Here is a 13,296-nt window from a genome sequence, read left to right as displayed (position 1 = left end):
AAAAAAAAAAACAGTGGAATCGTTCACTTTAACTCCAATGGCTGCAAGAAAAAGGCATGCAAATAACTCAGTCTTCTGATGGCTCCTTTATGCGCACAGCAATCAAACTGGTGATAAGAAGCAGACACCTGCACCCAATGGAAAAACAGTTAGACACCACTGTTGGTGAAGTGGGAGAATGGGATAATATTCTCCCCCCAATCTCATGCAGACCATGGCCTAGAGGATCACGACCCAGGCACCCACCACGAGACGAGTTTGTCTACTTACCAGATGACAAAATACCCTGGTTCAGAAACTTAAACATAAGAGGAGTATGCCCACCAGTACGCCCGGCACCAGCCCGCCCGGCTCAAGCCGACGCCTGCAACATGGATGAGCTCGAATAGAACAACAGCCACAAGTATCCACATCGTTAGAGATGCCATAACGACATAGCCAACTGCCAAGAACACACGTGCCACCATGCACACTGGTCACTCACACATCAACCTACACGAAGAACATACACAGTGCTATGACGTAGGTGACTGACAGACCCACTGACGTGCATAGTTGTTATTTTTCACATAGGCCTTTTTACAGCACCGCAGAAACACAAGACGCCTGAAGAGCTTGTGTAGATGCTTGCTGACGCTTCTCCCGCCACCCGCCCCTATGACGACACCATCATGTATATCTAATGCTGCTTGTGACACCCGGTCAACCCGCGACCTCCATACTATGGATTATGTACCGCCACCCATGAACTAGGCCCGATTAGGCTGCAAGCAAGAGTCCCCAGGCAGAAGCCTAGCAATGAAAATCCTCCCAGAGCAAGAGTCAAAGTGCTGACCATGCAGAACAAGTCCCCGGCGAGAGCTCACAGCCAAGGCCATAATGTTGCAACCCGCAGGCCGCAAGCCCAGCGCCAAGGTTATGCCTGTAAAATGCCAAGCCCACAGAAACTAAATACAAATCTAATGCTCATAATTCTGCTCCAGCTACGGTCTCTCCACACGTGACCAAGCTGAACTGACAAAGTGCCAAGCTCAGGAGACAGAAAGTCTCCAGGGTCCCACGTCTGGGACACAGGTTGCAACAGCGAAGCGGCAAGATGGACACCTACATCTATGAGAAAGACCCGCTCACAAGCCATGAGCAGACCTGTCCGTTGCCTGCACAAACACATAGTTGCACATTGTTGCTAATGACAGGTACACCGCAAGCTGGGAACGACGATGGTCCCAGGATTGGGGGCTCGCGGGAGAACCAATCAGAATCCAGGGGGGCTTATTAGTGACGCCCTTAACCATGCACCAAGGGTCCCCTAGTAACAATTCTAAACAACCGCAAGGGACAACCCAAGTGTACCACCTGACCCATCCTCACCCACTAATATTTCTTTCCATATGTTACCTATACTAACCCTACCACTCGGAGGAACCAATCCTGAGTGGCGATAGGTTTTGTGCTAACTTTCCCAGGTGACACAAGTAGTGCGTCATACTGTCGTAAAAAGGGCCTACAAGCCCCACTAAGATTGAGAGTCTCATCGGACGCGTACGATCCGAGACCCATCCCTGCTGTTATGATAAACAGCAGAACCACCTTCCCTCTTGTGTGCGTCTCATACTCCTTTTGGGTACACGGGAGGAGTTGGGGCCTCCCCAGCCCGGAGGCCTGCGGACGGCTCTGCCGGCCACGGGAGAATCACCCCGACATTGGGAAAGAACATTTTAAGTTGGCCCACGTTAATTACCGAATACATGGTATTTATTGTGTAGATGCAAAGGCAGTCTAAAAAGAAAAATACATCTTCAAATCGACAAAGTGCCCAATATGTATTTAAGATCTGCACAATGTAAAGGACGCAAAAATAAGTTTTTAAAACGTAACCACTAGTCTATGCCAAATCTGTCACTCCGCAGGGTCAATCTGCTGTTGTCAGAGCAGGAGAAGGGAGGGATGGGGGGGGGGTGGTTATGTGGAGAATGCACAAACACACTTGTACTCACTTTACATATAGACCACTTATTTCTACAACAAACTGTTTGACAGAAAAAGGGTGAACCTATTTAGAAGGTTATTCCACCTATGCTACCTACACATTGTCCCAAAATCTTGTCTTACATATATGGGGCTTCTCAGATGTTTATTATAGATATACCTTAAAACATTTTAAGCCGTGCTCGTCATCTTTTTTGTAACATTTGTATTACATTTTGAGCAGAAACAAAAAAATGCAAACCACATTTTACAACCCACAATATTAACAACATGGTTGAGACAAGCCAAAAGCCATGTATACAAGTCAGGCACATTATGTTAATCCAAATTTGTAGAGTGCAGACTTACACTAAAAGGCATCATAGCGCTAACAAGATACCCTAGAAGGAAAACAGCCAGGGAAGCCAGAAATAATCGAAGAGAGCAGGGTCTTCAGTGATCGACGAAACAAATGGTTCTAAGTAGCATGAAGAGAGCAGGGCGATTTGTTTCATAGAATGGCCGCTGCCACAGAGAAAGCTTGCCCTCCACTAGATAACATTTAAAACTGCAAACCTGAATCACTTCTGCATGTTCTTACCTCAGAGTTCGATGGGGCTTATTGGGATGGAATTTTTCCTGAAGGCAGGAATTTATTTATAGAAAGCATGGTGGACAATGCATGCCACCGACAGCCAATGTAGATGGCGAAGAACAGGCAAGATGGAATTACGAAAAGGGGTGTCAGTGGCAGCCCTAACTGAAGAATTCTGTAGCGCCTGAAGCCTATTAAGAAGGTAGAGAGGTTGAGCAAGATACAGTGAGTTACAGTAATTAAGTAGCCTGAAGATCGAGAAGTTACCACAGGGCAACAGCTGTACAGGCAAGAACGGGAGAACTCTTTGCAAGATTTTAAGTTTGAAATATCCATTCTTACAAATCATACTGACCTGGGCATAATAACTTACTATTATGATAGTAAAAATCAAAACCACTGAGGGTAAAGGGAGAAAAAGGAAAGAAGAGGGAGGAAAAACTGAAGAAAGCTAAAGTTGTACAAGTGGGGGAACAGAATGACGGAATATTAAGAATGAAAAAAAGGATGCTCACCAAAACACCCCAAAGTAAACTGGGCATTAAACTTTTTTTTTAAAGAGGCATTAACAGCCACCTCATTCAGATTTCTCAGACATATCCTACCCTTCCACCTCAAAATCACGTTGTTCCCAATAAAATGTGTCCTTAATTCGGAATTACGCATGTTAACTAAAGAAAAAAATACAAGTAGAAATAAAGCAGCCTTACTGCGAGAGCAGACTGTATTAATACATACATAGCAGAAGATAGAATGAGGTGCAGGCATTATGTCTTGCAGGCGGACTTACAAATATGAATTGAAGTGAAACTGCCCTGCCCCGATTACATATCGTCACCCATATAACCATCAAGTTTGCCTTTTTTTTATTCTGAAAACGAATATTGGCATTTCAAATACTGCACTACAAACAGTCTAAAGACCTCTCACCATAGACCAATCCAACGTAGTCCCCTCCTCATGCTCATCTCCCTCTCTCTGCCCTCATATCTCCCCCCTCATGCAGCAAGTTCCAATTAAGTCCATTAGGTTTATACCTGGCGAGCAGGACAGTTCCAAAGTCCTCATGCTGCCTTTACAGCACATTCACGGTAAGGCACTTTTCCCTGTCATCCTCCCAAAAACTATTTTACAACATGATGGCTCCCCACACAATGAGGTCACCCCATCCACGGTCCCTTCCTTGCTCCCACTCAACACCCATACTTCTCAAAAAGGGGCACCACAGGCTTTCAATGTTGGACCGGGATTCATCCAAGATGTTGTATAGGGGTGCCAACCCCCCCCTCCCCCTCATCTGAGTATATACAATATGATAGGCAGATCAAATGGTTCTATTTTTGCAGAAATCAGGATTATAGTGATTTTAAGGTAAAAAGTGCACATGGCACTGCACATATTTGGGTTAGGATGACGCAGGAAATAAAGGGTGCTTTAAATGTCACACACATGCCATGAGTATATAAAGATAAATTATGAATAAGGGACACTCGGAACACCCCCACCACATTTGGTTCTAGTCTAGGCACCAACAACCGTTTACCCAGGGTGACCGGGAAAGGGTTGTGTTGTCCATCGGCACCCACTGCTTGTCAGAGAGTGGGTTCAGGTGCTCCACCACACACGAAGCTGGGCCGCCCTATAATATAGCTCGAGTTCCAGGAATCCCACGCCCCCCACCTCCGCCTTCAATAAAATCAATGTCCTATAGGGTATATTCTGTAATTCAATGTTCTCCTTAACCATCATCCTCGGCCTTCCCCCCCTTTGATGACCACCCGTCTAGCGCTGGGTCGGCTACCAATTTGAAGTCCCCCCCCAGGATTGTAGCCCCCTCTGTCCAGCTTTCCAACATCCTAAATACCTGGCACAAAAATCTCACTTGCCCCACATTGGGCGCATACAGCATGACCAGTGTGATCTGCACTCCCTCATAGAGACCCTTTAACCGCAGAAATCGACCCCCCAAACTCACTCTTGATCTGGACCTTGTCATCCTAAATGCTTTCCCTAGTAAGATACCCACCCTCTTCTTAGGACGCCTGTGAGAGCCCCAATAAGTCATACCAATCTCCTTATCCTTTATTGCAGATTCCACACCTTGCTTATAGTGGGACTCCTGCAGGAAGAGAACCGCCAGTCGCTGCTTGCGAAACATATTGCTGGTGAGCGTTCATTTATTTTGGGAGTTGAGCCCCCTCACATTTAATGTGGCTAGCCTCACCTCAGTCATAACCCGTTTCCACCTTCCACCACTAGCCCTCCTCACACCTCAATAGGAACCTTATCTTTCCCTGCTGCGTGAGATTCCCCTCCACTCTTCCCCCCCCTCATTACCCTCCACCCCCTCCCTCGAATCCCACACCACCCCCCTACCCCACAAGGAGTTGTTCAACCGCGCACCCATGCCACTCTGGTCACGCCAGCTGAACCACCAAGGATGTGACCCCTGCCCTGGTTGCACTACTCTGTTTCCCCGCCATCTCCATAATCACCAATTCCTGCTGTGCCACCTACACCACCACCCAATCGACATTCCTAACAAAACCCCACTACCTGGATCCCTCCCTCTAACACCCTACTCAAATTCCCTTTCACCCCATCCTCTCAACTCCCCCAACGCAACCTTCTTAAATGATTTTTAAACCTGCACAAGAAAGAAGTACCCCCTCTTCCTGCCCCCTTCCCCCATTTCAACCGGGTCCCAGGAGTAGGGTCTGGGCCTCAGCTAAAAAAAGGGGGGTGTGGGGACATAAGAGTGAGAGTGGTCCTTTTAGTCCCCTTCTTATGTTCATGCGTCATCTGACCACTTAGTAAGGGGACCGCATTTCTTACGCCTCAATAGTGTGCGAGCTGAAGTCTTGGAAGACAGCCTGCCTGGAGTCTCCGTACTCAAATGCACCCATGTGTCTCGCCTTTCGAGTATTTTTGCCTTGTCACCATAACAGTGCAACTGCTCCAGAACAGAGCGCAGTCCTTTGCTTCCTCCCCCATATCGGTGTACTCTGTCCAGGGTTACCGTCTCCCCCTCCCTGGAGCTCAAGGCCATTCCTATTTCCTATATTTTACATTCCAGCCCCAAGGGGGATTCCCCTTCCACCTCCCGCAGCCCAAAAAAAAAAAAAAAAGCTTATTTTTGACTCTCGTGGATTTCGGTGTCATCTACCTTAAGGCGCAGTTCCTCCTCCCGTCTTTATACTTCCAAGAAGTGCGCTTCTGAGATCCCATGTCAAGGCCTGGGTAGCCTCCACCGCCTCCATTCTGTCCTCCAGGGTGACCACCCTTGCTGAGAAATCTGCCAACATCGCTCCTATGTCTGTCTGTCTGTATCCTCCTCATGTCCTCCAGGATGGCCTAGGTGTCATTTTTAATTGCACCACTCTCCCCCTTCTCCCTTGGCTTTTGCCTCACCCTCCGGGTAGCGTTCCTGTGCAAGGGCACCTCTGCAGCTCATCCACCTGCATCCTCTTGTCCACGTGTGGATTTGGAACCCACTCAGGTCAGTTGACTGCTTTCCTTGCCCTCCATCTCCACGCACCGCGTATGTGCCACAGGCCTGAAAAGACCACCCGACCGACCTTCCTTCACTGGGCAACTATCTCTCCCTGAGCTCCCCCATACTGACCCTGCATCAAAGGGGGATTTCGCTGCACCACTGGTCCTGGGGCCTCGCTCCGCTCTCCACGCTGCTGGGGCTCCATTGCTTTTCACCACCACTGCATCTCCTCCTCAGTCTGCCCTCACCTTGCACCTCAGTCTTAACAAGCCCCCCGGCGGGGCTCCTGTCCGCCACTTCCACGTGCTGCCAGCGCCCGTCCTCCCACAGTTCTCGCAGCTCTTTCTCCAGTGCCTGGCGCGCACCTATAAGGCCACCTAGCACTGACAATGGCGACCTCCGGTCTCAGGGAGGTGTGCCGTTTTAAGGTGTCAGTCACCACTACAGTGCCAGTGCTCCAATGTTTCCTTGGGCTCCCTGAAGCCTGGGAACTTGCTATCCCCCTTGGAGGGGTGCACCACCACTTGGACGCTGGTAGTTGGGCCCCCATCACCTACAGGGGTGTCAGCAGGGGGCCCGCCCCTTACATTGCTGCCCCGTAGTAGCCTCACATGAGGCTTGCGTGGGCTTAACCCACTTGCTACGTCAGCAATGCCATGCTTCCGCCCTCCTACATCATGTGCACAGGGCCAGCCACTCCCTCTGGGTTCACCCACCTTCCTTGGGTGTTGCCACTCCCAATCTTGTGCAGGAACCCGAGCCGACGTCACTCCCTCTGACCATTCAGAAGCGGCTCCCCTCGCCCTCTGGGTTCAGCTCTGTTGCCCAGCGTCCTGCTTTCAGTTAGCTCAGCAGGTGAGACTCCACATGGCGCTCCCAAAGCACTCTTTGCCTGTGCTCCGGCTCCCCATGGAGTCACCCCCTTCTCTGTTCAGTCGGCCCCCGGCGGGCTCTTGTCTCCACCACACTGGTGTTGCTGGTTCTCCTCGTGATCCTAGTCGCCAACCCCACCTATGGGGAGGGGGGGGTCCACTCTCACCACCCTCTCCTTTTCTGTAACGGGCCTTGTTTCAGATGGGACAGGGTCTTCCCCCCCGGCCCCCATCCTCCAGTGCTGGGCCGTCAATGCCACTACGGCCCTTGGCTGGCATCCAACGGCTCCTCCTCTTTTCCCACCAGGTCTCTTACCCACTTGCGGTGCGGGCCTCAGCTGCAGGGTGCATGGCTTAGCAGGGCCATCACCACTCCTCCTCAGCACCGGATCTGCTGCACTGCATCAAACGCTCAGGGAAACTCTTTCTCAGGGTCCTGAGTAGCACAACTCCACAAGTCTCCAGGGAAGGGGACAGAGCTCCGCACCTAGGCAGTCATGCTGCCTGAGCTCCCTGGTGGCCTCCAGTTGTCCTTTTAACAGACTATTAGGGAACGCCTCCCAATGTTGTTCATGGACCATGCTTATTCAGAGAGTGGACTCAATCACGGATGTGCATAATACAAAGGACTACAGGTTACCCCTAGACTGAGCCCGCTTGACCATAAAAGTATTGTTGTATGTCACTTACGGCTATGGACAAAGAAAACTGACCATCATCTTTTATAGATAGGGGCAGGAGACAAGAGAAATGTGCGGGATGGCAGAGTTGTATTATTCTCGAACGTTCCCTAAGTGACTGACCAACATACAAAGGATAGTTCGGAATGGGATACATTGTCAAGATTCAAGCCACTAGTCAGGCATAAACGTCAAAGTCCCATGACAACAAAGTAAATTCTCCAAACGCACCCAGCACACCATTGCTAAATTAGCTATCACAAATGGCTGGTTCAGACTGTGGTCCTGGTTAACCAGTAGATTTAGTAGAATCCAGACATTCTTTCACTCTACGTTGTCCCTTGTTGCATGAGCAACAGACAGGGATCATGTTTATTTTGAAGTGGAACCATTTTAATCCCCATGTTATCTAGTGGGAGTAAAATAGTATTTCCCCATCACAGTTGGTGTTTTTTAGGTAAACATAATTTCAGGCTAAAACATATTTTGTAATAAATGCCCAGGGACCGAAATTAATGTTAAGTAAGCAGGACTTAAAAGCAGTTCAAGGGTATCCAGCATTAACCTATGACCAGGAGCTTCCACTGGGGAACCAGGAGCACATACACTAACTTCACCATACCATGCAAATATTACATTTTGCTCATTTTTATGACCCCTTATGTAGTGTCAGAGATGTGTCCTAATGCTTACAGTGTCCCAAAATGCATAGAGTTAATTTCCCATGCATGTGTTTGTTTGACATCAGTTGGCCTGGCAAAGCCAAAAGTAGCTCCTGGTAGCTGTTGATGTCAAGCTAACCAGGCTCTTCCGGGCTACAAGCAGGAGCTCCCCTCAATTTTGAACCCGGATGATTCTTTGACAGTATTTTTTTTGTAAATTAAAAACGGTGCCTTTATACCTTAAATTTACTCTGGAGCAGGAAGAAACAGGAGGCACTTCTATGGTGGTAGCACTGCTCAAACATATCCATGGAGCTGCGTGGTGCCTACCTGAGGGTCTCATGTGTAATTGTTTTGCTTAGAGGATGCCCCTGTTTCTCGAGAGTAAAGAATGTGGCTGGAACCATCATTTATCTGTAGGGCTGGTAATAGACATAATTTCGATTAATCAACACCCTCATTCAATTGCAAAATGACTACTTTTGTGTTATACAGACTGTAGTATTCTCTTTAGTAGCAAGACAAAGAACAAGCCTCAATGTGCGCTTGCCACTGGCTAATAATTGTCTCTTGGCGACTAAGAAACTGTGAGCTATGTTTATGGTAAAACCAGCAGAGGGAGATTTTTTTGCATGGACCAAATAAAAGTTGAGTACCAACCACCTTCATACCCTAAAAGCAGGAAATACCCTCAACATGAAGTAAATATATTCAACAACAAAATAAGTAAAGTGACAGAATGTTGTACATTGTTTCTGCCTAGAGCTCAACTGGTATACTCAGATCAAAATTTCTGACGTAAAAGAAATAGTGGGCATGCTCTACCCCTCCCCCCCCAGAAAGCACACATATAGCTATTACTGGGTTACGAGTGTTTCACAAAGAATATAATGCCACACAAAATACCAAGGGTGTGCTGGCCCTTTTTTTTAACTCTTTAGTTTTCCACAGAATTTGACTATGCAAATACATTTAAAAAATCAACTGCTTCCAAAAAGGTGTACACAATCCATTAATTGCTTCAAAGAAAACAAGTATTGACAAGGCCAAAAGTTCTAGCTCCCATATGTCAAGTGCAGCCTCAAATGTCATCATATTCCTGGCACAGACATTGGACAGTAAATTACAAATCCATATGTGCCATTATATGCTGTGTGCATCATCAAATGTCATAGTAATGTGCTACAAAAAAAGTCCAATTATATCATTTTCTTTATTTATATAACAGGGATACTAATTTCGATTACATATTACTTACAACTCATTAACAGATGGCAGAGGTTCCTCGAACCTTCGTCCAACACTAAGCGGTAAAAAAAAAAAAAATAACGAGGTTCAGACAAGAAATTACATTCAGTTCCAAGATGCCGAGTTGTTTCTTCATAAAGAGAACATAACTACAGAAATGCTAAAAGAGTGTTGAATTTATTTATTTATTTTAATTTTTATAACGCGCCAACATGCCCGCAGACCTCAGGGCGCACACAGAACAAGAGACAAGATATACTGACATGAACCTGCAGAAAGAGTTGAGATCTGAAGTTGTTAGTCAAGGTTGAAAAGGCTGGCTTTTACAGCTTTTGAAATGAGAGTAATTCTGAATTTGGCGTATGGATGCTGGTAGTAAGTTCCAAAGCATGGGGGCCTATCTAGCGAATCTAGCACCTGTAATTTCTCTACAAGGCAGAAGGTTCAGCTTAAAAGGTAGCATTTCTGACCTGTGTTTCCTTGATAGATGTTCAGATAACAAGGCATCACAATAAAAGCTCTAACTTCATAGCGTAAGTGATAAAACAAACGATAAGCCATTCTGGAAGCTCTATTCGTAATCCAATCTAGTTCACAAATCTCTTTTTGCTGTTAAACGAGGGGACCAAAAAAAGATCCAAATCATTTTTAACCAGAAGCTAGAACCATACAATCAACACATTGCAGGTGTTACAAAACAGCACAGAGCATAGTTAAAAAAACACAATTATCTGGACAGTTGCAATCACTTCCAATCGGCACGAGCCTTCATAGCGGTCAAACCCATCTCATGTCTAATGACCGAGATGGGTGTGCCCCCAGAAAGAATAAGCAACCCTTTCCACAATAACGACTCCACTCTCTCCCATGGAATTAGGCAGTAGACTTGTCTCTGCCCCGGAAAGAATACAGGGAACAGTTTTTTGGTGATAAAATAGGACCATCGGAATTACAGAAAACCTGCCAAACGCAGACACATTCAACCTTGTTTTCTTTGTTAGGTTCTCTTTGCGTTAATCTCCACGCAAATATTTAAAATTGACGACTACTTCCAAACGATTCTGGTCTCAAGGCATAAAATAAGCTGTGTTGCAGAGCAATTTGCTATGCAGCTCTCTATAGGTTTGCTAATAAAATAAATGTGTAGCAAAGTTGACTATTTAAGTTGCCCTCTTCAATTAAAGCACAACTTGCCCTGCAGTCCTCGCTTGCCCTCGATGCTATCTTGACCCTCTTTTCACTGTTCACTTCAAGTGCTAATGGATGGAAAGTGCAGCAGTAATCATCTCGTCCACTCTTTAAGTGTCAAACGCATGTGTAAGAGTGGTAGGCAAGAATTTCTGTTTCAAATAATTGGAAACCAGAAGTCATCGGGATGATACTTTTATTAAGCTTTCTATATCCTCTCTGGCAAAGACCAGTATGTGTCAACTTGTCATGCAATTGCATTCCAAAAATGTAAGCTGTTACATTATGCATTACTACAGTATTGATATTGTATAACACTGCATCATCTCCATGCTTTACAGTAAAGTTTAGGTTAGTGTATCTGAATTTCATAGTGTCACTATATTTAATTGTGTTGGGGACGATGCATCATGTTGACTAGTGAACTTTTGAAAATGTATATGATCGCATGAAGAAATACTTTTTATAGCAAACCTAGTTATGTAACCTGCAGGTTGCATACATCTTGCAACTGGTACTCAACCCATGACTGAACCCATACTCCTCGAGATTCTATATTATCACCTTTTTGCTTTATACAAGGTAACCTGAAAGTGAGATAACCACAAACTACAATAGCCACCTAGTTTGGCCAGTTCACTGCCTGCTATGCAATCCATTCTGCCTAGTCTTTCTTTCCTCTCACATAATGAATACACAAAGAAAACTAAATGCTTACGCAAAGTAGTGATCAATAGTTGCATCCAGTCTGTACATCCACAGACCTACTGCAATACCAAACACTGTAGAATTGTGGCATAACGAGTGTACTGCAAGGGAAAACATGCCCGCGCCTATTTTCTAACATATGCCCATTCTAACAGAAAAGAGAACAAACCATACTTTACAGATTTTAAAGTGTGTGCAAATATATTCACCATAAATCTCTTGCAGTTATGTTCCTGATAATTTGTGCACCGAATTACTATACTATAACGCGATAGTTAGTAACTGCAGTTAAAATAATACTTTACAGGTAGTTTTGCAGATGAACATTACAATTAAATATCAAAGTAAGAACAGAGAATCTGGTTAGTTGATGTGATAAAGTGAAACATCTGCAAACGATCATCCTCTCCTGAGAAGATATTTGTCACCGATGCAACAGCTATGATACAAAACCTAAGAAGTACAAAATCACGGAGAGGCCTGAAGGATTGATAGGGCGCTTCTCGCCCAACAACCCTTGTCTTGGCGAATAACGCTTCTGGACGAATAGGACCTTGACTGAGCACAAATAGTATGCACCGCAAACCCCCTCCCCCTGGAAAAGGCCATCTGCGCTCAAAGTCCCTGTACTTTCAAAAGGGACGTCTGATAATGGTTGCAACTCCCCCGCCCCTCTCGGGAAAATCAAAAGCCTACTCCCCCATCGAGCCACTAGACAACGGTGAAGTTCTGACATCCCAAATTGAATGTCAAGTCACTTTATCTCGTTATATAATGTTAATACCTCGCACTGTTTTTTTTCTTCCTATTTTGGATTATATATCCAAAACTCATAGTACTCATCCCACAAAAACGCTAGATGGCTTTCTGCACAGACACATACAAAAAAACATTGGGATCGGGAAAAAAATGGGTAGGAGAGATATATCTGAGAATAATTGTCCGACAGGTAAACAGGTAATAGTCTACAATTTACAACAACCAGTTTATAAGCGACAATTACTACATATTCTTCCACGTGAGTTGTGTGAGTTGATAGTGACAAGCACATAAATGCTAGAACAGCAATCCGCTGGATTGGACAATAGGAATAAACGAGCGAAAATCGTACATGGCAGGCGCGGGTGGGGGGCACATTGCACTATGCGAAAGTGCTTGTTGTACTACTGGGGATGATAGATCTATAGAGCCCAAAATCATACAGTATACAATGCACAAACGAATGTCATAACTTAAGCTACTAGCTCACACCGACTATCCACAGTGGTGCAGTCATTCCCATTGACAATGACACTTCCCCCAAGAGACAGTGTGCGTGCATGGGTCATCTGAACCCCGGAAGAAGGGACAGTGGGACCTCGGGGAAGACCCTGCCGTTGCACTTTAAATGACCGTCCCGTTCTCCCCTACTCATACCAATGCCTAGCAATTCACAGCGGCTGTCGTGTACCTCGCGCGCAAGGAAAGGCAGCTGCCCCCACTCCCTGCACCTAGGCTTTGTATTCTTCCCCGGGGCTCAGCCCCCTGTCCCTATTCTCACCCTGGTGGTTGAAGAGCCTCCATATCTTAGTCAGCAGGATGCCCATTCTGGGCAGTGAGCAGGGGACTGCGCAACTTTCGGCCTCCTTCTTTCACTCTGGCACCGCACGCGCGGGGAGGCCTGATGCTGTTCACCAAGCTCAGCTCGCCTGCGGCCGCAGCGAAGACATGTCTCCCTTTCTTTGCAGGCCGAGCTCGCAGCCCCCACCACCCATTTCTCATCAGCTGTGTCTAGCAGCCAACCCAAGCAGGCACGCCCATGGGCCACGTCACCACTACGCAGCCCGGCGGGGATTGAAACCGGAAACGGGTATGCCGGGCACGCCGGCATGAACATAAA

General features: G+C 46.4%; 1 protein-coding gene across 1 annotated transcript in view; it reads right to left on the bottom strand.

Moving 5' to 3' along the window:
• The window catches only part of ARL5A (ARF like GTPase 5A), a 311,540-nt gene extending 298,277 nt beyond the window's left edge, over window positions 1-13,263 (bottom strand). Inside the window, exon 1 of the mRNA XM_069616456.1 lies at window positions 12,958-13,263. Within this exon, the coding sequence (XP_069472557.1) occupies window positions 12,958-13,003 (46 nt within the window). The 5' untranslated portion in view covers window positions 13,004-13,263. The remainder of the gene's footprint in view (window positions 1-12,957) is intronic.
• Between the last annotated feature and the right edge of the window lie 33 nt (window positions 13,264-13,296).

The sequence above is a fragment of the Ambystoma mexicanum genome, chromosome 9 (genome assembly GCF_040938575.1).
Source record: "Ambystoma mexicanum isolate Mex_15411 chromosome 9, UKY_AmexF1_1, whole genome shotgun sequence".
NCBI classification, from domain to species: domain Eukaryota; kingdom Metazoa; phylum Chordata; class Amphibia; order Caudata; family Ambystomatidae; genus Ambystoma; species Ambystoma mexicanum.
This window is presented reverse-complemented; position numbering and strand designations above follow the sequence as displayed.